Source organism: Pelophylax lessonae, assembly GCF_965119305.1.
Source record: "Pelophylax lessonae genome assembly, chromosome: 7".
NCBI classification, from domain to species: Eukaryota; Metazoa; Chordata; class Amphibia; order Anura; family Ranidae; genus Pelophylax; species Pelophylax lessonae.
Genome location: NC_138774.1, coordinates 240881510 through 240906583, shown reverse-complemented (window position 1 = coordinate 240906583; position 25074 = coordinate 240881510). Strand labels below are relative to the sequence as shown.

The 25074-nt window shown below is 48.2% G+C and overlaps 1 protein-coding gene across 1 annotated transcript in view; it reads right to left on the bottom strand.

The window, feature by feature from the left end:
* GAPVD1 (GTPase activating protein and VPS9 domains 1) overlaps positions 1-25074 on the bottom strand; it is a 284263-nt gene that overhangs the window by 173354 nt on the left and 85835 nt on the right. The window contains exon 4 of the mRNA XM_082263589.1: positions 10159-10245. Coding sequence (XP_082119715.1) covers positions 10159-10245 — 87 coding nt within the window. The remainder of the gene's footprint in view (positions 1-10158; positions 10246-25074) is intronic.

The window sequence follows — 25074 nt, the reverse complement described above, 5'->3', positions numbered from 1 at the left end:
AAAAAAAATCCAGAAAATCACATTGTCTGATTTTTAAAAAATTTGGTTTCAAATTATGGTGGAAAAACGGAATTTTTGTAAAATCTTACCTGTAAAATTCCTTTCTCTGAGTCCTCCGACAGTCGCCGCCTCTTCATATTCGTCACATATGGGGTATTAGACTTTGCTCCGAAGGAGTAGCTAGGCAACAGAATATGTTAACAATAAAGCTTTTAACATATCCCACCCTCAAGGGGTGGTCCCCTCAGTCAATACCCTCCTACTTCCTGCAACCATATCTCAGTTTTAGTGGAATAGCAGTAGAGTATATAACCAAACCCCAAAAGAGGGTTGGGGGCGGCGACTGTCGGAGGACTCAGAGAAAGGAATTTTACAGGTAAGATTTTACAAAAATTCCGTTTTCTCTTACGTCCTCCGACAGTCGCCGCCTCTTCATATTCGTCACATATGGGGACGTCCCAAAGCAGTGCAAACATGAGGGGTGGGAAACGCATCCGCGCCGAAAAGGCAACGCAGTCTCCGCATCAAAGAAAGGAACCTTACCAAAGGAAGGAAACCAGCTGGGCAACAGCAACAAACAAGTGCTCAACAGGAGCAACAACCCAGGAAAAGACAAAAAACCAGGGGATACAAAACTTATCCCAACAGCCAGGAGTCCCCAACAAGGGACCCTAGGGAACAGCCGCACTAAGAACCTTGCGGCCAAAGGAAGCATCCGCCGATGCCTGAACATCTACTTTGTAGAATTTTGTGAAAGTGTGCACGGTCGACCAAGTCGCCGCCTTACACACCTGGGCTACAGAAGCCCCATGACGACAGGCCCAAGACGTACTCAAAGATCTAGTAGAGTGCGCCTTCACAGGTACAGGAGGAGCCTTCCCCTGCAAAGCATAGGCCTGTTCAATGGTCTGCCTGATCCATTTGGCGATGGTAGAGGCCGAAGCCGCCATGCCCTTCCGAGGACCCTCTGGAAGAACAAACAAGGAGTCCGTCTTTCGAAAAGACTCAGTCGATTTAAGGTAAACCCTTATCGCCCGAACAACATCCAGAGAATGCAATCTCACCTCCTTTGGATGTTTAGGCTTCGCGCACAGCGAAGGCAAGACAATATCCTCATTAAGATGGAATTCCGAAACTCGTTTCGGAAGAAAAGAAGGATTAGGTCGCAAGACCACCTTATCCAAATGAATAACCAGGTACGGAGACTTGCAGGACAAAGCCGCCAGCTCCGACACTCTGCGAGCCGAAGTGATCGCCACCAAAAAGGCGACCTTTTTGGACAACATAGACAACGAGATCTCCCTGATCTGTTCAAAAGGAGCACGTTGCAACACAGACAGAACGAGATTCAAGTCCCAAGGGGGCAGAGGATCCCTCCTAGGAGGAACCAGATGCCGCACACCCTGAACAAAAGTGCCAACTAAGGAGTTGGAAGCCACGGGACGTTGAAACAGAACGGCCAGCGCAGACACCTGACCCTTTATCGTAGCCAGCGCCAAACGCTGATCAACACCCGTTTGAAGGAAAGACAGCACACGGGAAACAGAGTACGTGCGGGGTGAAAACCCCCTGGACTCACACCAGGCAAAATAGGCCTTCCAAGTACGGTAATAAACCTTCCCCGAGGAAGACTTCCTCGCGTTGATCAAAGTATGAACGACCTCTGGAGAGAGACCCTTCTCCTTCAGGACCTCGGTCTCAACAGCCAGGCCGTCAAAGCCAGCGACTGTAAAGCAGGATGGTAAATCGGTCCTTGAGACAGTAGATCGTCTCGAAGAGGCAGACGCCACGGGGCGTCGACCGCCAGATTCACGAGGTCTGCGTACCAGGACCGGCGAGGCCAGTCCGGTGCCACAAGAATCACCGTGCTGCGTTCCGAGTGTAACCTGCGAAGGAACCTGGACAGCAACTGAATCGGTGGAAACGCGTACATCAGCCTGTACTGATGCCACGGGGCCACTAAACGCGTCCGACGCGTCTGCCCGAGGGTCGCGCGTCCTTGCCACGAACCTTCTCACCTTGTTGTTGAGACGAGACGCGAACAGGTCCACATCTGGAAGACCCCACTTCGCGCACAACATCTGGAAGACAGCCGGGTGGAGAGACCATTCCCCCTGATCTAGGGTCTGGCGACTCAGATAGTCCGCCTGCCAGTTCTCCACCCCCGGAATGTGAACCGCCGTTATCGCCGGGACATGAGTCTCGGCCCAGGACAGAATGTCGGCCACTTCTCGAGCCGCTCGGGCACTCCTGGTGCCCCCTTGGTGGTTGATGTAGGCCACCGCCGTGGCATTGTCCGTCTGCACCCGAACCGGGCAGCCCTGCAGCCGGTCCGTCCAGCGATGAAGACAGAGACTTATCGCACGCAATTCCAGAATGTTGATCGGAAGGGAAGACTCCCCCACCGACCAAGTCCCCTGGGCGGACAGAACGCCCAGAACTCCACCCCAGCCCGACAGGCTGGCATCTGTGGTGATCACCGTCCACGAGACAGGACGAAACGACTTGCCCCCGGACACCAACGGGGACTGGAGCCACCACAGAAGGTTTCTTCTGGTGCGATGACTCAACGAGATTTGAAGATCCAGAGATTGAGGTCGCCCGTCCCACCTGGACTGGATCTCCGCCTGGAGACCCCGCGTGTGAAACTGGGCGAAGGGAATCGCCTCGAAGGCCGAGACCATCAATCCCAGACATCTCATGCACGTCCGCAGAGACGAGTGCGGAACGTCCCTGAGGGACCTGACTTCCTCCTGAAGAGTTCTGAGTTTGTCTTCCGGCAGGAAGACCTTCGCCTGCACCGAGTCCAGAATCATTCCCAGGTAGGGAAGACGAACCGACGGACTCAGTGTCGACTTTGGAAAATTTATCGTCCAACCAAACTCCTGCAGAGTTTGCATCGTGACAGACAGGTCCTTCTCCAGACCCTGGCTGGTCGCAGACCGAACCAGAATGTCGTCCAGATACCCCAGGACAGAAATGCCCTGGGCCCTCAATAATGCCAGAACCGGTGCAAGCACCTTGGTGAAGACCCGCGGAGCCGAGGCGAGACCAAAAGGCAACGCCACGAACTGGTAATGATCCTCCGCAATGGCAAATCGAAGGTACCTCTGGTGACCCTCGAAAATGGGGATGTGAAGATACGCATCCTTCAAATCGATGGAGGCCATGAATTCCCCCGGAACCAGGGCAGCCACCACCGACCGCAGGGATTCCATGCGGAACTTGCGAACCCGCACAGAGCGGTTTAGAGCCTTCAAGTCCAGAATTGGACGAACCTTGCCCTCCTTCCTGGGCACGGTGAACAGATTGGAATAAAACCCCCGAAATCTGTCCCGATGAGGCACCGGAACCACCACTCCCTGAGCCCTCAGGTCCCGCACCGCCAGGTGCAGGTCCCGCAAACGCTCTGGAGACAGTTGAAGATTTGAGGGAAAAAAATCTGCTCTCCGGCCGAGAGAGAAACTCGATCTTGTAACCAGATCGAACGATTTCCTGAACCCATCTGTCCCGCACACGGGCCAACCAGGGCTGAAGAAAACCGAGCAAGCGTCCCCCCACCCCAAAACTGGGTGAGGGCGCCCCTTTAGGCCGAACTGTTATGGGCTGCAGATCCAGATTGGCCGGACTTCTGTTTTCCAGACCAGGGCTTCTTCTGAGAGCCTTGATCTTTGAACGGCTTGCCCTTGTAGTGCGGCCGAAAGGCACGAAAGGACCCCTGAGGGGGCCGAAAATTAGCATGCTTCTTCCCAGAAGCTCCCTTAGCCTTGGGGAAATGGGGCAAGAGTGCTCTTACCCCCGGTGATCCCCTTAATCAACACATCCAGGGACTCCCCAAAAAGGCGAGACCCATCATAAGGTAGATTGGCCAAGGTCTTACGTGAAGACTGGTCCACCGACCAACATTTTAACCAAACCAGGCGGCGAGACAACACCGCCACGCTGTGCACACGTGCAGCCAACGGAACCAGGTCCAGGTCCGCATCACACAGATACATGACACCCTGGTGGATTTGATCCACCATATCCAGGGTCGCCGGCGAGGCCGAGTCAGCCACTAAGACGCGCCTAAGCATCTGCGTCCAACTTGCGATCGCCTGGGCCGCCATGAGAGAAGCAAACAGAGCCTTAAGCATAGAACCCGTAACAGAATAAGTATGACGGGCAAGAGACTCCAGTCTCCTATCCGTGGCATCACGGAACACAGGGGAATCCTCTGCAGGAATCGCAGTGGCTTTGTTCAAAACCGCAATTGCGTGATCCACTGGGGGAGGCACACACCACCTTTCATCAGTGGAAGGCGAAAAAGGATAACGCAGCTTGAATCTACTTGGTACCGCAAAAGGTTTGCGCAGATTGCGCCATTGTTCCTTAACAGCGCGCTGAAAATCATCATTGCAGGGAAAAACCTGCGGCGTCCTGCGTTTTCTCTGCGTCCCATAAGCCGCCAAGGCGGCGGGGGGACACACTTCATCCTGCAAACGCAGTGTTTGCTTTATGGAAGCAATCAATTCATCCATGATTGCAAGCTCTTCAGGCGAGCCAGGGGGAGAATTATCAACCCCTTCAACTTCAGCCTCCACCTCGGACCCCACAAGATCCAGGGAGGAGCGGGACCCCGATAAGGAGGCCCCCGCCATAACAGCCCCATCACCTTCACCCTCAGAATCAGAGGAAAGAGCAACTCTGGGCCTTTTAGTAGATTGAGCAGCCACCAGCATCTGCACCTGAGCAGCAAGGCCAGCCACAATAGTGGCTAAATCCCCCCCTGGGGGGGAAACAGCGGTCCCCTGGCTTTCCACCAAGGCTGTAGGAAATTTGCCCTCCTGAGAATCCATTGCCCCTGTAATGCCAGACAACAAAGGGTTAACTGCCCCTTTTAAGCAAGCGCGGCAAGCGCAGCCCACCGCACCACACTCAAGCACAATAAGACCCCCACAGGGAATATGCAAACTGAAAACAGGCAATGGAGAGCAAGAACAGAAGGATAAAACCTGAGGAGACCCTCGCCGCTGCCTCGATCGGTGTTCCTGGAAAGAGGAAGTGATGCTGCCAGGGCGCTCTATGTAAGCCTATGGAGGCTACAGGAAAATGGCCGCCATGCATGTAAAACATGCGGCCGGAGCGAGTGTAGGCAAAATGGCGCAGTTTGGCGCCGAAACCGCCGCTCCACAGTGCATAAAAACACACATTACATTCCAGTATCAGAATACATGGCAGATCGCCGCAGCGATCGCTGTGTATGCCCACACATGCCAAAAAAACATGCCCCACAGCACACAGCTTCACACACTGACCAGGCTGACACACACAGTGTCACACAGCTCCCCCCCCCCCCCCTTGCAGCCCACAGCATGCAGCCGAGAGATAGGGAGACAAGCAGTGTGAATAGAGGCAGGTTACACAGTCCCAGACTGACACCCCCCCAGACAGACAGGTCCCCACATAAATACACTTACCTCACATGGCGTGGGGGACCCGCACAGGCGAACAAGCCGCTGCACATGAGGCAGGGAGAGTCGCATTCAAGACGCACAAAATGGGGGTTAAGAAACCGCACAGCGTCCAGTGAGGTAGCCACCTCACCAATCATCCCTGCACCGAACAGGGATGGGTCGTTCACTGTGCCAGGAGCGTTACCTGGCTGAACGCTCGATGGCAGACTGGGAAGCCACTGACCCACGACCTGCGACCAGGGGGGATCAGCCCGAGACCCAGCCCGCATGATCCTCTTCATCAGAAGAACTAACTAACGCTGACAAAAATAACAGCTAAGTAAAGGTAGAGAGAAAAACTCAAACAAAATCTTAAAAAGAAGAAAGAGTCTGGGGCAGAAAGCCCCAGCACAGAGAGAGCCAGCCACTCCTGACAAGCTAGACATTAAAACTGAGATATGGTTGCAGGAAGTAGGAGGGTATTGACTGAGGGGACCACCCCTTGAGGGTGGGATATGTTAAAAGCTTTAATGTTAACATATTCTGTTGCCTAGCTACTCCTTCGGAGCAAAGTCTAATACCCCATATGTGACGAATATGAAGAGGCGGCGACTGTCGGAGGACGTAAGAGAAATAAATATTTGGTCAATAACAAAAGTTAATCTCAATACTTTGTTATATACCCTTTGTTGGCAATGACAGAGGTCAAACATTTTCTGTAAGTCTTCACAAGGTTTTCACACACTGTTGCTGGTATTTTGGCCCATTCCTCCATGCAGATCTCCTCTAGAGCAGTGGTCCTCAACTCCGGTCCTCAGGGCCCACTAACAGGCCAGATTTTAAGTATTACCTTTTGGAGATGCAGACTAGAGTACTGCAATCACTGAGCAGCAAATGATATCACCTGGGATGTATTTCAGTAATCTTGCAAACCTGGCCTGTTAGTGGGCCCCGAGGGCCAGGGTTGAGGACCACCGCTCTAGAGCAGTGATGTTTTGGGCTGTCGCTGAGCAGCACGGACTTTCAACTCCCTCCAAAGGTTTTCTATGGGGTAGAGATCTGGAGACTGGCTAGACCACTCCAGGAACTTGAAATGCTTCTCACAAAGCCACTCCTTCGTTGCCCGGGCGGTGTTTTTAGGATCATTGTCATGCTGAAAGACTCAGCCGCGTTTCATCTTCAATGCCCTTACTGATGGAAGAAGGGTTTCGCTCAAAATCTCACGATACATGGCCCCATTCATTCTTTCCTTTGCACAGATCAGTCGTCCTGGTCCCTTTGCAGAAAAACAGCCCCAAAGCATGATGTTTCCACCCCCATGCTTCACAGTAGGTATGGTGTTCTTTGGATACAACTCAGCATTCTTTCTCCTCCAAACACGACGAGTTGAGTTTTTACCAAAAAGTTCTACTTTGATTTCATCTGACCATATGACATTCTCCCAATCCTCTTCTGGATCATCCAAATGCTCTCTAGCAAACTTCAGTTGGGCCCGGAAATGTACTGGCTTAAGCAGGGGGACACATCTGGCACTGAAGGATTTGAGTCCCTGTCGGTGTAGTGCGTTACTGATGGAAGCCTTTGTTACTTTGGTCCCAGCTCTCTGCAGGTCATTCACTAGGTCCCCCGTGTGGTTCTGGGATTTTTGCTCACCGTTCTTGAGATCATTTTGACCCTACGGGATGAGATCTTGCGTGGAACCCCAGATCGAGGGAGATTATCAGTGGTCTTGTATGTCTTCCATTTTTTAATAATTGCTCCCACAGTTGATTTCTTCAGACCAAGCTGCTTGCCTATTGCAGATTCAGTCTTCCCAGCCTGGTTAAGGTCTACAATTTTGTTTCTGGTGTCCTTCGACAGCTCTTTGGTCTTATCCATAGTGGAGTTTGGAGTGTGACTGTTTGAGGTTGTGGACAGGTGTCTTTTATACTGATAACAAGTTCAAACAGGTGCCATTAAAGGTGAGTTCCGGCCACAAATTTTTTTTTCTCAATAAAAATACCCCCGGGACAGTCAGTGCTAGTGCATTCCACAATGGATAGCCTCTGATCTGTCCCAGGTCGCACTTACCTTTTAGAAGAAATACTTAACTTGAAAATTACTTCTCCAGCGCTGCCATCTCGGATGTGGGCAGCTGAAGCCAGCACGTCCTCTTCTGCGTCCTCTTCTCCCAGAATGCGCCTGTGTCAGCCCCGCTCGTCACTTCCTGGGCAGGCGGTCATCCCTCCACAGCTTCTCGGCATGCCCAGAAGCTGTTTAGCAGGGAATGAGCGCCCGCACCGCAAGTGACGAGCGGGGCCGGTGCAGGCGCACTGATACCTGGGAGTGATGACATTCAGCTCCCAGGAGTCAATGCAAGCAGGAAGTGACGGCGCGGGCCGCGGAGGGAGGAAGTGGAAGAAAGGTGAGTATATTTTTCTTCAATAAAGTAATTAAACAAAAAAAAAAAAAATCATAACTATCCATTTCTTTTTCAGGTGACCAAAAGCAAGCGGATGGGCCAAAATCTATTATGTCGATTTTGTGGCAGGAACTCCGCTTTAACCGGTTGCCGACCGCCGCACGACTATATACTGCGGCGGTCAGCCCCGGCCAGGCAGAGTGACGTATCGGTACGTCACTCGCCTGTCACTGACTTGCGAGCCTATCGCGGGCGGGCGCGCGCCCGCCGAGGCGCGCGCCCGCCGCGGCTCGTTCACAGGCAAGTCAGTGCGTGTGACCGGCGGACTCGATGTCCGCCAGTCACACTGCGATCGCTCCTGTGAAGGGAGAAAGACAGAGCAGCTTGTGTAAACAAGCTGCCTGTCAGTTCTCCCTGTGTAAAAGTGAAGATCTGTCCGTTCTACTATGTAGAACGGTTGATCTTTGCTTTTACACCAATAGGAATGTCCCTACACAGTAGAAAGCACGCCCCTAGGACACACTTAACCCCTCCCTGTCCAATAAAGTTAACCCCTTCCCTGCCAGTGTCATTTTTGCAGTAACAGTGCATATGTATAGCACTGATTACTGCAGTAATGTCACTGGTAACCCCAAAAGTGTCAAAAATGTCAGTCAAGGGTCCGATCTGTCCGCCGCAATGTCGCAGTACCGAAAAAAAAAATCGCAGATCGCCGCCATTTTGCGTTAAAAAAAAAAACACCAAAAATGACAAAAATCTTTCTCTTTGTTAGTAAACGCGATAACTTTTGCGCAAACCAATCAAAATACGCTTTTTGCGATTTTTTTTTACCAAACATAGGTAGCATAAAACAAATTGGCCAAAAATGTTAAAAAATTTTGATTTTTACTTTTTTTTTGGGGGAATTTCATATAAAAAAATGTGAAAAATATTGTTATTTTTGCAAAATTTACGCTCTTTTTTTGTTTATAGCGCGTGATCAAAAAATCGCACAGGTGATCAAATACCACCAAAAGAAAGCTCTGTTTGTGGGAAAAAAAGGACGTCAAATTCGTTTAGGTACAGCGTCGCACGACGGCGCAATTGTCCGTTAAAGTCACGCAGTAAAAAATCGCAAAAAAACCCCTGGTCCTTTAGCAGCCAAATCCTCCGGGGCTTAAGTGGTTAATACAGGTAACAAGTGGAGGACAGAGGAGCCTCTTAAAGAAGAAGTTACAGGTCTGTGAACCAGAAATCTTGCTTGTTTGTAGGTGACCAAATACTTATTTTACCTGCGGAATTTACCAATTAATTTATTAGAAATCCTACAATGTAATTTCTTGGATTCTTTCCACCCATTCGGTCTCTCATAGTTGAAGTGCACCTATGATGAAAATTACAGGCCTCTCATCTTTTTAAGTGGGAGAACTTGCACAATTGGTGGCTGACTAAATACTTTTTTGCCCAACTGTGTGTATATATATATATATATATATATATATATATATATCCCCTATAGATCCCCTTTGAAAACAACTTCCTTTAAAGTTTTCATAATAGGACCATTAGAAGGAATCAAGACAAACAGGTAGGAAACAAGTCAGTTTATAAACTGGGGCTATTTAAGACCCCGTTCACACTGGGGCGACCTGACTTTGCCGGGCGACCTGTGAAGTTGCGGTGCTCAGCTCGCACCGCGACCTCGGAGCGGCCGGCACGGACTTCATATCATTGAAGTCAATGCAGGTCGCCCCAAAGAAGCTCCGGACCCTTTTTCTAAGTCGGAGCGACTTGTGTCGCTCCTATTAGAACGGGTCCTGTGCTGCTCTATGGCAGGCAACCCACGGCGACTTGTCAGGCGACCAGGTCGCCTGACAGGTCGCCCCAGTGTGAACGGGGTCTTAGTATGTGCACGTTATAAAAAAATTTAACAAACTGCACCGGATGACACCGGCTTAAAAAAAAAAAAAGAGCAAACGCTCTGGATTTTCATACTGACCATTATCAATTTAGAAGGCAGTGATGTGGGAGGATGGGAAGTGAATTTTTTGCCCGATTCATTTATTGGTGTGTAAATTTGAGCTATAGGAGGTCTGTAAATTTATTTTTTCTTTTTAAACAGAGAAGCTAACAAAAGAACAAGGAAAAAGTACTAGGTCCTCCAACTGCTTGCTGCAAAACATAAAAATTGTTTATATGCAATATTTCACAGTAAAAAAAAAAAAAAAAAATAAAATAAAAAAAAAAATTATATTTACAGACATTTGTACTCAATTCCTGCTAAAACAGTGTGAATACAGATCATCCTTTAGGCCTATTACTCGCTGCCTGCAGAAGACTTACTTTATCAAATTTGCTGAGATTGTTCCTGCTGCGTGAATCCACTTCCTCGAATCCAGTCAGTGCCAACTGCTGCAAGAGACGGCCAACCTAGAGCACAGAAGCGGAAGATGACCTGAATGACTGGCTTGTTATAAGAGATGAAAATTCAAACTGGATGCATTCATTCTATTCCCTTCCTCTTGCCAAAAATACATCAATATCCTCTTCTAAATAATCTTCTCTTTGATAGCATAATGAAGACTACGGCTTATACAATTAAGCCAGGATGCTAATGTGGTCAGCCCAATAGAAAGTGTTTTACACTGTCCGTCTTAAAGTGGTAAACCCTTATCTTTGATGTTTTATTTATTTATTTCTTTTTTATTAAAAAAAAAAAAATAAAATAAAAATAGGAGGGAGGCTGCAGGAACCGGAACAGGTTACATGGTGAATCCTAAAAAATGGATGAAGCATGCAACATGTTCCCAAAGGCGAACCTATTCTTTAAAGCTGACCTAAAGTTAAATTCGCTAAAATTGAGATCATATAGAGTTTTATGGCAGAAGAGGTTCTGAATATATCCTCTGCCACAAAAGTGCTTTCCTTACCATCCCGGCTTTTTTATCCTGTGCATGGAGTTTCACTGGAAGGGCCTGCTGACTGGAAAATGCACTTCCTGTGAACACGTGCAGAAATGACATCATCAATGGCTAGCCAATACACAAGGCTGAAGACTCCTAACCAGGAACAAGACAGCGGTGGTGTCAGAGCAACGAAGTGTAGCGCCGACATCACATCGCTCGAACAGGGCACTTGGATAAGTGTGCCATATTGTATTATGGCAAAAGCTTTGGTGCTCAAAAATATTTTGTTCTGCTTTAAAGTGGAACGCCAGGAAATAGTCTCAGGATCTCCAATTCAAAGTAGAATTCCAGGCTGCCACCAAACAAATCTTAACCACTTCCCGCCCGCCCTATAGGCAATTGACGGCAGGAATGTGGTTGTATTATCCTGACCGGACGTCATATGACGGCGGCAGGATAATACAGCTCTGGGCCCCCCCCCGGGGGCGCGCAGAGCGGCGATAGGTGATGCGAGGTGTCAGTCTGACGTAGCTCTTTACCATGTGATCAGCCGTGTCCAATCACGGCTGGTCACATAGTAAATAGGAACAGCCGTTGATCGGCTTTCCTTAGTTCGTGCCTGACAGGGGGGGGGGGGGGGGGGGGTGGGGGGTCGGCACTGGTAATCAGATCATTGATTACCAGTGCAGACCCCCCGGGGGGGGGGGGCAACTAGAACCACCAGGGATGCCCACTATGACCCCAGGGATGCTCACTATGGCCACCAGGGATGGCAATCAGGGCTCAGGGAGCCCCCCATTGCCCTCCCCATCAGTGCTGCCCACCAGTGCCCTCCCTATCAGTGCTGCCCACAAGTGCCCATCATTGCCATTTTTCAGTGTCACCCACCAGTGCCCATTATTGCCCACCAGTGCCGCCTATCAGTTCCCATTAGTGCCCGTCAGTGCCCACCAGTGCCGCCTATCAGTGCCCATTAGTGCCACTTATCAGTGCCCATCAGTGCCACCTATCAGTGCCACCTATCAGTGCCCATCAATGCCGCCTATCAGTGCCCACCAATGCTGCGTATCTGTGCTACCTATCAGTGCCACCCCATCAGTGCCACCCCATCAGTGCCACCCCATCAGTGCCACCCCATCAGTGCCACCCCATCAGTGCCACCCCATCAGTGCCACCCCATCAGTGCCACCCCATCAGTGCCACCCCATCAGTGCCACCCCATCAGTGCCACCCCATCAGTGCCACCCCATCAGTGCCACCCCATCAGTGCCTGTCAGTGCAGTCTCATCAGTGCAGGAAAAACTTATTTACAAAATTGTATAACAAACAAAAAAACTTTTTTTTTTTTTCAAACTTTTCGGTCTTTTATTTGTTTAGCAAAAAGGAAAAAACCCAGAGGTGATCAAATACCACCAAAAGAAAGCTCTATTTATGGGGGGAAAATGACATAAATTTGGTTTAGGTACAGTGTTGCATGACCGCGCAATTGTCATTCAAAATGCAACAGCGCTAAAAGGGGAAAATTGGCCTGGGCAGGAAGGGAGGAAAGTGCCCTGTATTAAAGTGGTTAAAAATGCTCCCCTCCTCCCTCCCAACACCTATGATGACTAACCTGTGTAAGAAAGATAATTTACCTTTCCTCAGGCCATTCCAGTCTGGTCACATGAACTGGCTCCCCTGTGTCAGCCAGCAGCAGCTGCAGGGGAGAGGAGGGAGTGCCAACAACAGATAAGCCATAGGAAGCTAATGGGTGATGTCACTATTCCCAGACATTTCAGCCATCGTCAAGCACTCCCCCTCCTTTATCCTGCAGACGGTGCTGGCTGACACAGGAGATTATGTAAACAGACTGGAGACTGCAAAAAAAAAAAAAGTTCATTGACGGACACAGCTCTCCATATTCAGAACCATAGTTCTATTGCCCCCTACAGGAGTAGGAAACTAGGCAGAAAAAAAGACTTGGCTACACCCATGGGCTGGGCTAGCTGGTATACATCCCCTTCTCTGCTATAAGCCTTCAGTTTAGTAACAAGCAGTGTCAGAAGATTTAAAACTCCATAGAGGGGCGGGTGCAGAGTCCATCAATAAAGTCAGAGAAATGGGTTTTAAAGTAAGCACAAAAATCCAATTTTCCCTTTTGTTCAATGACGGACACGGCTCTCCATATTCAGAACCATAGGGACGTCCCCAAGCAGTGCGACAACAAAAAATCCCAAGTTTAAACACAATAGCCAACCAGGTAAAGAGGAGCTCAACCTGAACAAGACACCCCCAAAGAGGGAACAGACCCTCTAAACGTCTGGCAATTTAGAAGCAAACCAAACTCCTTCAGTGTCTGTATAGTGATAGTCCATCAAGGCAGCAGAGGACTCCGCTCGCAAGAGGAAGTCGTTCCGGTAGCTCAGTACTGCAAGCCCCCGCTGATGTAGCAACACCATAGCCAGGGCCAACACTTTTGTGAAGACCCGAGGAGCGGAGGCGAGACCAAAAGGTTAACACCATGAACTGATAGTGCTCCTCTCCCACAGCAAAACAGAGGAAGTACTGGAGTCGGGCACATATTGGAATGTGCAAGTAAGCATCCTTGATGTCAATAGAGGCTAGAAAATCCCCCTGATATATGGATGCCACTACCGTGCGAATGGACTCCATTCTGAATTTCTGTACCAGCACAAAGCAATTCAGGGTCTTGAGGTCCAGAATCAGACAGACCTTGCCATCCTTTTTTGGGACTGTAAACAGGTTTGAATAAAAACCTTGGTGGGAAGGGAATATTACGCCAAATATCAAAAATGTCATACAGCTGCTAAAACCACAGAAGACACTCTGTTTCAAAATAAAAGGCGGCAGCACTTTAATTGGTACATGAAGAACTGGGGACTTCAACAGATAAAAGAATCCTGAAAATGGGATGGGAATAAAATCAAAAATTTAACTCTCACTCCATCATATGTCAAGTGAAAAATATCTGCATAAATAGGGAATATAAATGTCTTAAGAATTGTTTTTTATAAAACTGAAGATAAGCATATATAATGTGCTAACCAATAAAGGTGAATACACCTGTCCCTATAAGGGAAAACAAACAAAAAAAAAAACAGCATGTGCAAAATATTTGTATATAAAAATAGTCCAAAGTCACTTGTGATAAAATTCTGCAGCAAGAGTGCTCAATAGATTTCTACAGACTTCACATTTCATCTATGGAGCTCACCCAATTGTGTATAAACCACCCCCAATGATAGAGGGGGGCTTACAAGATGTAGCAGGCTCAAATAGGCATACGCCTAATGGGCCAACAAAGGCATACGCCTAATGGGCCAACAAAGGCATACGCCTAATGGGCCAACAAAGGCATACGCCTAATGGGCCAACAAAAGCATAAAAAGCCAGCGGTGACCGCTACAACTTCTCTAATTAACGTGTAGACAGCCAGTGGTACCTGCCTCCCCTCCTCCAGTATGGGTTATGTGCGAATGGAGTCAAGATGAATGGAACGTTCGATAAGACCAAGAAGAGAATAATCTCTGGACCATCTCCATACTAGAAAAGAGGAACTCCACATAGTATAAAAAGTTCCCAATAAATTTATAAATAAAAACCTTGAAACCGTTTCAAAACCATCACTCCCTGAACCAACAAGTCCTGCACCACCCAAAGAGAGCTTGCAATTGGTCTGGGGACAGACGTACATTGGACCCATTCTGAAGGAACCTTGCCCGCAAGTCTAGAGAATCCCACTCTCGGCTTGCCAGACGAGGGCCGCTTGGAACCTCCCGAGGAGGGCATGAAAAGCTTTAAAAAACTCTTGCCAGTGGACCCTGAGGGACAAAAAAAACCTTTGCGAGCCGAGAAAGAAGGGTCGCATCTGACGAGGTTCTTTACCCTTCCCAGACTGTGGAGAAAAAAAAAAAAAAAAAAAAAAAGGTACTCTTCCCCCTGTGAGACCCTTAATAAGGTCATCCGGGTAGCCCCTAACAGGCGATCACCTTGAAAGAGTAAATGAGTCAGAGTTTTTTCTAAAGTCTGGTCCGCAGACCAACATTTAGGCTACAATACACACCTAAGCACCACTGCTGAAACAGATCACTTAGAACTCAAGGGATCCACGTTCAAAGAGAAATCGCAGACAAACTGCAGCCCCTGGACCAACTAGTCTGCCAACTCAGCAAAAACAGGGGGAATATGCTCACCCTCTAGGTCACGGGCACAAAAGTTTAGCCCACTCAGTTTTGGCGACATGGCAATGGCCAGGACTGGCCTCAGTGCCGAACCAGCAATATTGAACATATTGTGGGCCACAGACCCGCCTTCCTGTCTGGATCCTTAAAACCTGGAGATTCCTCTACTGGAATCAGGATTGACTTGTTCAACCTGGAGAGAGGGGGGGCAAATCACCGGTGGGACAGTCCAGTTGAGAAGCAACTCTTCAAAAGGGGCACCTCACAGCAAAGCACTTGAGAACCACAAAGGGGCGTTTTGGGCGCTCCCAATCTTTTCAAAATAGAGATAAGGAAACACTTTTGCCCTGTGAGAAGACTTGTGGGTGCCAAAGGGGACAACATCTCCGCTGCAGTCTCAGCTGCATCCTCTATTTTTAAAGTCTGGCGCACAGATGTAATCAGTGCCTTCTCATGCGCAGCTACAGGTGTTACTATCTGATAGATCAGGGAGCATGGCTACAAACTCCCCGGGGTGGGCCACGTTTGGGCGGCAGAGCCAGATTCAGGATCTGATGAGACAGATGAGGCGGGGGACGCTTTTTGCTAGGCCACCTCCACTCGGGAAACAAAGGGCTCCAGGACTGTTGTCAGTCCATCAATGGAGGGCTGTCTAGCACCGCTATGGGACTACCCCCACCACACCTGTATCACCACAGGGGCACCTGAAAGCAAAGCACCCTTCAACCTGCAGCAGAGAGAGGGCTCACCAGACTCATCACCCCACCAGAGTAGCATCGGTCTGCACCAGAGATAGCCAGTATCCACCTGCAGAGTCCAGGGGAAAAGGAAACCTAGAAGTCAACACCAGGAAAAGAAGGAGGAGCTACCACAGCCACAATTGCCACCCAGAGGCTCCACTGTTCTGGCCGCCGGTCCTAATGCACGCCAGACCAACCACACATGCCCACCGGAATACACAAACATGGCCGCCGGCTAGTAGATTCACACAGGCCTTAAAGTACAGGCGCAGACCACTGCAAAATTGCAGCCACACACCGCATCGAAGAGGCTCCCAGGGACCCAGCCGTATAGTCCATCCGCCAGCTGCGTGCACTCCCCTCTCCCACTGGTACAGTGCAGCACACTACCATCTGCCAACCAACCGCACTTACGGGGGGTACCGAGATGAAAGGGGGGTCTGGTGGGAACCGGCAGGTCTGGCCGTCCCAGGGAACGGCCCGCGTCCACCTCCAAACCACATCAAGGGGAAGAAGAGGACAGCTAATCACCATACCAGAAACCAGGTGGCCACCACTCCAAACAAATCCTCCTCAGCATCGAAATGGGGGGGCTGTCCGCCAGGAGGAACGCTGTGACTCGGGCCAAGACCTGGTCATATGCAACCTCGCAAGACGTTTAACTCGCAGGCCAGCCCCCATCCATTGGGGCTATGTCACAAAGGAGCTCTGGTCTGCGCACGCTTGCTGGCCAGACTGGGGGGACCCCTGGATCTAGCTATCCAGCCCGGTAGTGGATTGTAGATCTCGCAGGGGAAAAAAAAAACACACACACACACACACACACACACACACACACACACAGGAGAAAAAAATGCCATGTAAAATGAAACAAAAAAACCAGACCAGAGTTTCCGGCAGGGAACTAGGTCCTTACTCTTCGGTGTCTGAATGGACATAAGGAGCTGCGACTCATTCCCCCATAACAAGCTGCTTGCTGTGGGGGCACTGAACAGGAGGGAGGGGCCAGGAGCACAGAAGAGGGACCCGAGAAGAGGAGGATCTTGGCTGCTCTGTGCAAAGTATAACAGGTTATTTATTTTAGAAAAAAATACTAGACTTTACAATCACTTGAAGGCCTATAGCAGAGAGGGGGTGTATACCACCTAGGACTGCCCATAGGCATAGCAAAGTCTTCTTTCTGCCTAGTGTCCTACTGCTGTAGGGGGGCAATATAACCCAATGGTTCTGAATATGAAGAGCTGTGTCCGACTACAAACAAAAGAGAAAGGTAACTATTTACAGCTTTCTTACAAAGGTTAGTCACGATATGTGTTAGGAGGAGGGAGGGAGCATTTTTAAGACTAGTTAGGTGTAAATTGGAATACTACTTTAAAGTAGAATTCCAGGCTAACACCTAACTAGTCTTAAAAATGCTCCCTCCCTCCTCCTAACTTGGTGCGATTGCCTGGTCCGAACCCGAGTTCAATTGCTCCCCCCTCCCCCTGCCCCCGATGGACTGTGTTCACATTTTATTTTTGTATCCGAACCGCGGTACGCTTGCGTCATCAAGCTGCAGCAGGCGCGTACTCATGTTGCTTAGCAACCGCTGTAAACGAGAAGGTGCCAAAATGGATAGAATTGCTCGCTTCACTTTTGTACTTCTATTTTTGAACTTTTTTTTTTTTTTTCAAAGAAATGATACAGAAAACACACTTGTGTCTGTCTGCCGCAAAATATACTCAAATCGTTTCAAAGACAACCGGCTGTCTGCCGACATCTCTCTGCTTGCAGTTCATCAACCCTGCTTGTCATCAAGGTTAAGTGCACACACATATACATATATACATATATATATCTATATATGACGGCTCTGTCAACCACATTATACATCATTAATAACAGCGGTTCACTTCCGCGATTTGGTACCATTGCGTTCTCATCAGCAACGAACCGTATTGGAGTTCACATGAACTGTACCCCAGACCACCCTTTTTAACCACTTAAGCCCCGGAGGATTTGGCTGCTAAACGACCAGAGGGTATTTTGCGATTCGGCACTGCGTGACTTTAACGGACAATTGCGCGGTCGTGCGACGCTGTACCTAAACAAATTTGGCGTCCTTTTTTTCCCCACAAACAGAGCTTTCTTTTGGCGGTATTTGATCACCTGTGCGATTTTTTGATCACGCGCTATAAACAAAAAAAGAGCGTAAATTTTGCAAAAATAGCAATATTTTTCCCTTTTTTTTATATGAAATTCCCCCCAAAAAAAATGTAAAAATCAAAATTTTTTAATATTTTCGGCCAATTTGTTTTATGCTACCTATGTTTGGTAAAAAAAAAAATAGCAAAAAGCGTATTTTGATTGGTTTGTGCAAAAGTTATTGCGTTTACTAACAAAGGGAAAGATTTTTGTCATTTTTGTTGTTTTTTTTTTTAACGCGTAATGGCGGCGATCTGCGATTTTTTTTGCGGTACTGCGACATTGCGGCGGAAAGATCGGACCCTTGACTGACATTTTTGACACTTTTGGGGTTACCAGTGACATTTCTACAGTAATCAGTGCTATATATATGCACTGTTACTGTAAAAATACACTGGTAGTGAAGGGGTTAACTTTATTTGAGAGGGAGGGGCTGTGTGTGTCCCTAGGGGCGTGATTCTAACTGTGATTGGCTGTGGCTTCAACTGTATGCAGAGTGATCAATGGATCTACATAGTAGATCCATGTGATCAGCTCTCATACAGAGAGGAGAATGACAGGCAGCTTGTTTACACAAGCTGCCTGACTTTCTCCCTCTCCCCCGCCGATCGCAGAGTGGCCGGCGGCGATCGGGTCCGCCGGTCACACGCGCGGGGGGGGGGGGGGGGGGGGCCGTGACCACGCGGGAGCGCGCCTCCGGCGGCGCGCGCTCGCTCCCTAAACCCTCACAGGCGAGCGACGTAGACCTACGTCACTTTGCCTGTGAGGGGCTGACCGCCGCCGTAGATAGTCGTGCGGCGGTCGGCAAGTGGTTAAGCGGACTCGGGTACGGTTCGCGGGTGCGCACCCGAGTTCAAAGACCGTGTTCACATCATCAAAAAGAACCGAATTCTGACGTCAATCTAACCCAGGTGCACACCAAAAGTGCTAGTGTGAAAGCACCCATATATATATATAACTAACCTGTGTATGAAAAATGTATATACTTATCTATTTTGAGGCAGTTCCGATCTGGTCACATGATCTCCCATGTCTGCCAGCACAGGATACAAGGAAGAGTAGAGAGCGATCAACAACGACTGGCAAAACCTAACTGCGACGTCACCCATAATCTTAAATGTCCCATCTATTGTTGGCACTCCCTCCTCTTCCCTGCAGTTGCACTGGCTGATACAGGGGAGAATAGGGTCATATAATCAGACCAGAGTGTCCTGAAAAAAGTATACGTGTCTTTCTTACACAGGTTAGTAAGCATAGGTGTTAGGAGGAGGAGGGGGAAATTTTCAATCTAAGCTAGAATTCCATTTTAGGCCCCACATTTGTCCTAATTAACTTTACAGCAAAAAATGTAACCCTATCCTTTAAAATCCTGATAATGGTTACATACAGTTGTGCTCATAAGTTTACATACCCTGGCAGAATTCATGACATTTCTTGGCCATTTTTCAGAGAATATGAATGATAACACAAACTTTTCTTTCACTCATGGTTAGCGTTTGGCTGAAGCCATTTATTATCAATCAACTGTGTTTACTCTTTTTAAATCAGAATGACAACAAAAACTACCCAAATGACCCTGATCAAAAGTTTACATACCCTGGAGATTTTGGCCTGATAACATACACACAAGTTGACACAAAGGGGTTTGAATGGCTATTAAAAGGTAACCATCCTCACCTGTGATCGGTTTGCTTGTAATTAGTGTGTGTGTGTGTGTGTGTGTGTGTGTGTGTGTGTGTGTGTGTAAAAGGTCAATGAGTTTCTGGAATCTGACAGACCCTTACATCCTTCATCCAGTGCGGCACTGACGTTTCTGGATTCTGAGTCACGGGGAAAGCAAAAGAATTTTCAAAGGATCTGCAGGAAAAGGTAGTTGAACTGTATAAAACAGGAAAGAAAGGGATATAAAAAGATATCCAAGGAATTGAGAATGCCAATCGGCAGTGTTCAAACTCTAATCAAGAAGTGGAAAATGAGGGGTTCTGTTGAAAGCAAACCACGGTCAGGTAGACCAACTAAAATTTCAGTCACAACAGCCAGGAAAGTTTTTCGGGATGCAAAGAAAAACCCACAAATAACTTCAGGTGAAATACAGGACTCTCTGAAAACATGTGGTGTGGCTGTTTTAAGATGCACAATAAGGAGGCACTTGAAGAAAGATGGGCTGCATGGTCGAGCCGCCAGAAGAAAGCCATTACTACGTAAATGCCACAAAGTATCCCGCTTACAATACACCAAACAGCACAGAGACAAGCCTCAAACCTTCTGGCAAAGTCATTTGGAGTGATGAGACCGAAATTTAGCTTTTTGGCCACAACCATAAAATGCTACATTTAGAGATGAGTCAACGAGGCCTATAATGAAAAGGTACACCATTCCTACTGTGAAACAAGGAGGTGGATCACTGATGTTTTGGGGATGTGTGAGCTACAAAGGGCACAGGAAAAGTTGTCAGAATCAATGGCAAGTTGAATGCAGTATTCGACCAAAGAGAGTATAAAGTGTCACCACAATTATTTCCCAATCACTTAGCGATTAGGATAAAAAAAAAAAAATTACAGAACTAAAGTGACTACACCAGCCGCCGGAGTCTCACTGTCCCCACTCGTCAGTGTCTCAGAAGATCCCGAAGCCGGCGGGAGGTGTAGTCCCTTTAGTGCTGCTTATGTGTCTGACCTTTCATGCTGTGTAGTAATCTATAGAAGGGGTTACATACATCTTTTTATATACAAGATGAATGCAGTAGGTTATCAAAAAATACTGGAGGAAAATTTGCATTCATCAGCCCGGAAGCTGCACAAGGGACGTACTTGGACATTCCAACATAATGATCCTAAACACAAGGCCAAGTCAACCTGTCATTGGCTACAGCAGAATAAAGTGAAGGTTCTGGAGTGGCTCTCTGTCTCCTGACCTCAATATCATTGAGCCACTCTGGGGAGACCTGGAAATGTGCAGTTCATGCAAGACAGCCCAAGAATGTACAGGAACTGGAGGCTTTTTGCCAGGAAGAATGGGCAGCTTTACCATCTGGGAAGATTAGGGAAGCACCGAAATGAAAATTCTGGGCCGAAACCGAAAATGCAGGATGCCCTTGGCCGAAAACCGAAAATTACTTTTTCCCCAAAATTTTTTTAAAATGGATAGAACAGGGGCATACACCAAAAACATGTAGCGACGTACACCTGTCGCTGCCACCCTGTGACAGTATATGTACTGTGATGGGTTGGCAAGAGGTTAAATTACCAATGGTATTTGTATTATGCAGCATGAGGGGGTTAATGTATTGTCACTGCTGGTCACTGATGCATTAGTGACCGACAAGTGGCAGTTAATTAACCCCTTTGTGCTGCATTAGTGCAACCAGTATCAGTGTTAATTAACACTGGTTGCACTAATGCAGCACAAAGGGGTTAATTAACTGCCACTGGTCAGTCACTAATGCATCAGTGACCAGCAGTGACAATACATTAACCACTTTAATACCGCTCACGGTAATACTACTGCGGCAGAGCGGCACGATACCGCTCAGCCACGTAGTATTAACGTGATGCGCGATCACGGCTCCAGAGCGCGCTCCCGCGCGCCGCGGGTCCCGATCCCGATGTCATTCGGTAGGGAACCGATCAGTCATCAGATACTGACCAATGATTTTTGGTCAGTGTCTGTAGATCGGTCCCCACCAATGGCAATCTGTCCCCTGTCTGTGTAATGTAAACACAGACAGGGGAAGTGATGTCACTGTCCTTCCTGGAGTCCTTTCGGTTCCAGGAGAGAGACAGAGACACACCAAAAACGTGAGTTCCACCAAGCAGCACACTGACACACCTCACATAGGTACATTTAACCCCTTCATCACCTCTGATCACCCCCTGATCACCCCCAAAACCCCTCACAGTGAACACTATATACAGTGGTATACAGATATTTTACTGATCACTGTATAAGTGTCACTTGTGAGCGTAGTTTGCGCCTGCGTTAGGCCCAAATAGGGTTAGGGTACCCGCCACCTATCCCCTAATAAAGTTTTTACCCCTTGATCAGCCCCAGTTAACCCCTTCACTACCTATTACTCTGTGCACTAAATACAGTATATAGGTAAATACTGATCACTGTATTTAGTGTCACTAGTGACCCTAATTTGCGCTTGCGCTAAGCCCATATAGGGTTAGGGCACCCGCCACCTATTCCCTAATAAACTTTTAACCGCTTGATCTTCCCCAGTTAACCCCTTCACTCCATATAAATCAGTGCACTAATATATACAGTATATCAGATAACTACTGATCACTGTATTTAGTGTCACTGGTGACCCTAATTTGCGCTTGCGCTAGGCCCGAATAGGTTTAGGCCACCCGCCATCTATCCTCTATAAAGGTTTAACCCCTTGATCTCCCCCAGTTTAACCCCTTCACTTCCCTGTCACAGTGTTCACTATATACAGTGATTACCGATCACTGTATTAGCGTCACGGGTGACACAACTTAGGCTAGCTAGTTAGCGTCAGGGTCCCATTACACCACCGTTACTTAGCGTCAGTTAGAGTCAAGTACACTAACACACACACACCACCGTTACTAGTATAGTGTTTGAACAGATCAATATCTGATCTGATCAGAACTATACTAGCGTCCTCATAATTTAGTGTTCCCCAAACGCAGTGTTTGCACAATCAGCACTGATTCCTGCTAGCACCTGCGTTTAGCCCCCCTGCCCAGCCCACCTTACCCAGGCAAGTGTAGTAATCAATAGATTACTGACACTTCCAAAAAACACAAATCACACAAAACCGCTGCGTTAGCAGAGTCAGGCCTGATCTCTGTTAGCACTAGCAGTTTTTCTTTGTAGCGACCAAATAGTCCTCGACAACCAGGTGCTTTTATTACCTAGTAGTCGCATCACTGTACGAGTAAATTTAGCTACCAAAATGACAAAACGTTCGCTCAGTGATGATGCTATATACAGTATAATGGCCATGTCAAGTGAGAGCGATGGGGAAGCCTCACTGTCAGAATCAGGGTCAATATACGAACCAGATGACAGCAGCGGCTCCCTGACAGATAGCTCCGACAGAGGGGTCCCTGCTAGGGTCAGGCGTACCCGACCCCATTCTGGAGTTGTTGACTTGCAAGAACTGGAGGTTTCTGGTATGCAGCAGAGTGCCAGTACTAGTGCCGCTCACACTTCTCGTGAACTGGCAAGCACGAGCGGCCTAGTACACCCTGGACCTTCAACCAGCACTGCAGTATCACCTGGTGACGTGGCGAGTCACCTGAGTGCAGTTGAAGCTGGTGCGGTGGCTAGCACGAGTAGTGGCCCGCAGCCACCGCGTATCCGAAGACAGGCCCGTAGAGCCCATAGTGTCCTCCCTGAAGCGCTGGCATATCCTAATTGGCAGCCCACAGATTCCACAGCGCCAGTACTTCCCCCATTCACCGCCCAACCCGGAATCCAAGTGGAAACAGCTGGTTTTAATCCCATAAACTTTTTTGAGCTGTTTTTCACTGAAGATCTTTTCAGATCTATTGTGGACCAATCAAATTTGTACACTCAACAATTCATCGCCGCCAACCCAAATTCACCCCTTGCCAGACCATTCGCCTGGAATCCTATTACGATTCAGGAGTTTAAAACCTTTCTGGGCCTTTCCTTCAACACGGGCATTACAAGAAAGAATGAATTGCGGTTATATTGGTCCACTGACCCAATTCATCAAATGTACGTGTTCTCTGCTGCTATGTCCAGGGCTCGATACCAACAAATATTTCGGTTCATGCATTTCAACGACAATGAACTCTGTCGTCCTCGGGGAGACCCTGAATATGATCGGCTCCACAAAATTCGGCCCCTCATAGACCACTTCAATCAGCGGTTCGCAGCCTTGTTTACCCCCCAACAAGATGTCTGCGTTGACGAGTCCCTGATTAAGTTTACTGGTCGCCTTGCTATCAAACAGTACCTCCCCAGCAAGCGTGCCAGATACGGGGTCAAGTTGTATAAGCTTTGTGACAGGGCCACAGGCTATACAGTTAATTTCCGTGTCTATGAGGGAAAAGATAGCACTGTGGAGCCCCCCGACTGCCCAGGCTACATAGGGAGCAGCGGCAAGATAGTTTGGGACTTGGTGTCACCCTTATTCGGAAAGGGGTACCACTTGTACGTGGACAATTTCTATTCAAGCGTGCCACTTTTTAGACACCTCTATCAATTGCAAATTGGCGCTTGTGGCACCGTGCGATCTAATCGCCGGGGCTTCCCCCAGCGGCTAGTGAATGCCCCACTGAGCTCGGGGGAGAGAGCCTGCTTGAGGTGCGAGGAATTGCTTGCAGTGAAGTGGAGGGACAAACGAAACGTTTACGTGCTGTCCTCCATTCACCCAGACACGGCAGTCCAAATTACTACGGTCACCGGTGTTGTTGTTGAGAAACCCCTCTGTGTCCACGACTATAACCGTAAAATGGGAGGGGTGGACTTCAACGACCAGATGATGGGACCGTACTTAATTGCCCGTAAGGCCAGACGCTGGTACAAAAAAGTGTCTGTATACCTATTTCAATTGGCTGTTTACAACGCTTTTGTCTTATACAAAGCTTCTGCTGGAACATTATCCTTCTTTCAATTCCAAGAAGAGATAATCAGAGCCCTTGTGTATTCAGCTGGTGCTCCTGCCCAACTTCCCCAACCAGATGCAGTGAGGCGGCTGCATGAGAGGCATTTTCCGCAATACCTCCCGAGTACCGATACCAAACGATACCCCCAAAAAAGATGCCGTGTCTGCAGCAAGCGCGGATTTAGGCGTGACACCCGGAATTATTGTCCCGACTGTCCTGACCGACCTGGTCTTTGCCACGGTGACTGTTTCCGTCGCTACCACACACTAGTGGATTATTAGCATAGGGTACAGCACGGCACAGTTTAGGGCACATTTACACAGGGTCTCAAAAGATGTTCGATGGCTATCGTCATTTTGAGAGACCCGAACCTGGAACCTGGAACTCGACGTTTGAAGAAAAAAAAAAAAATACATAAAAGCCAAAAATAGTTGTCGTCTCAGTCATTTTTTATGTTCTTCTACACTTCCTATGTACTTTTAATGTACTTTGTTTGTTTTTCATTCTTTTGTGACCTGTTTCTCTAGCAGGTACTCGTCGGCTACCACGCATTGATTTCATATATTCTGACACAAACAGTGTTTGCGCTCAGCATACATGGATACCTTTGCTGATAGCAGCTGTGGTGATTTTCTGA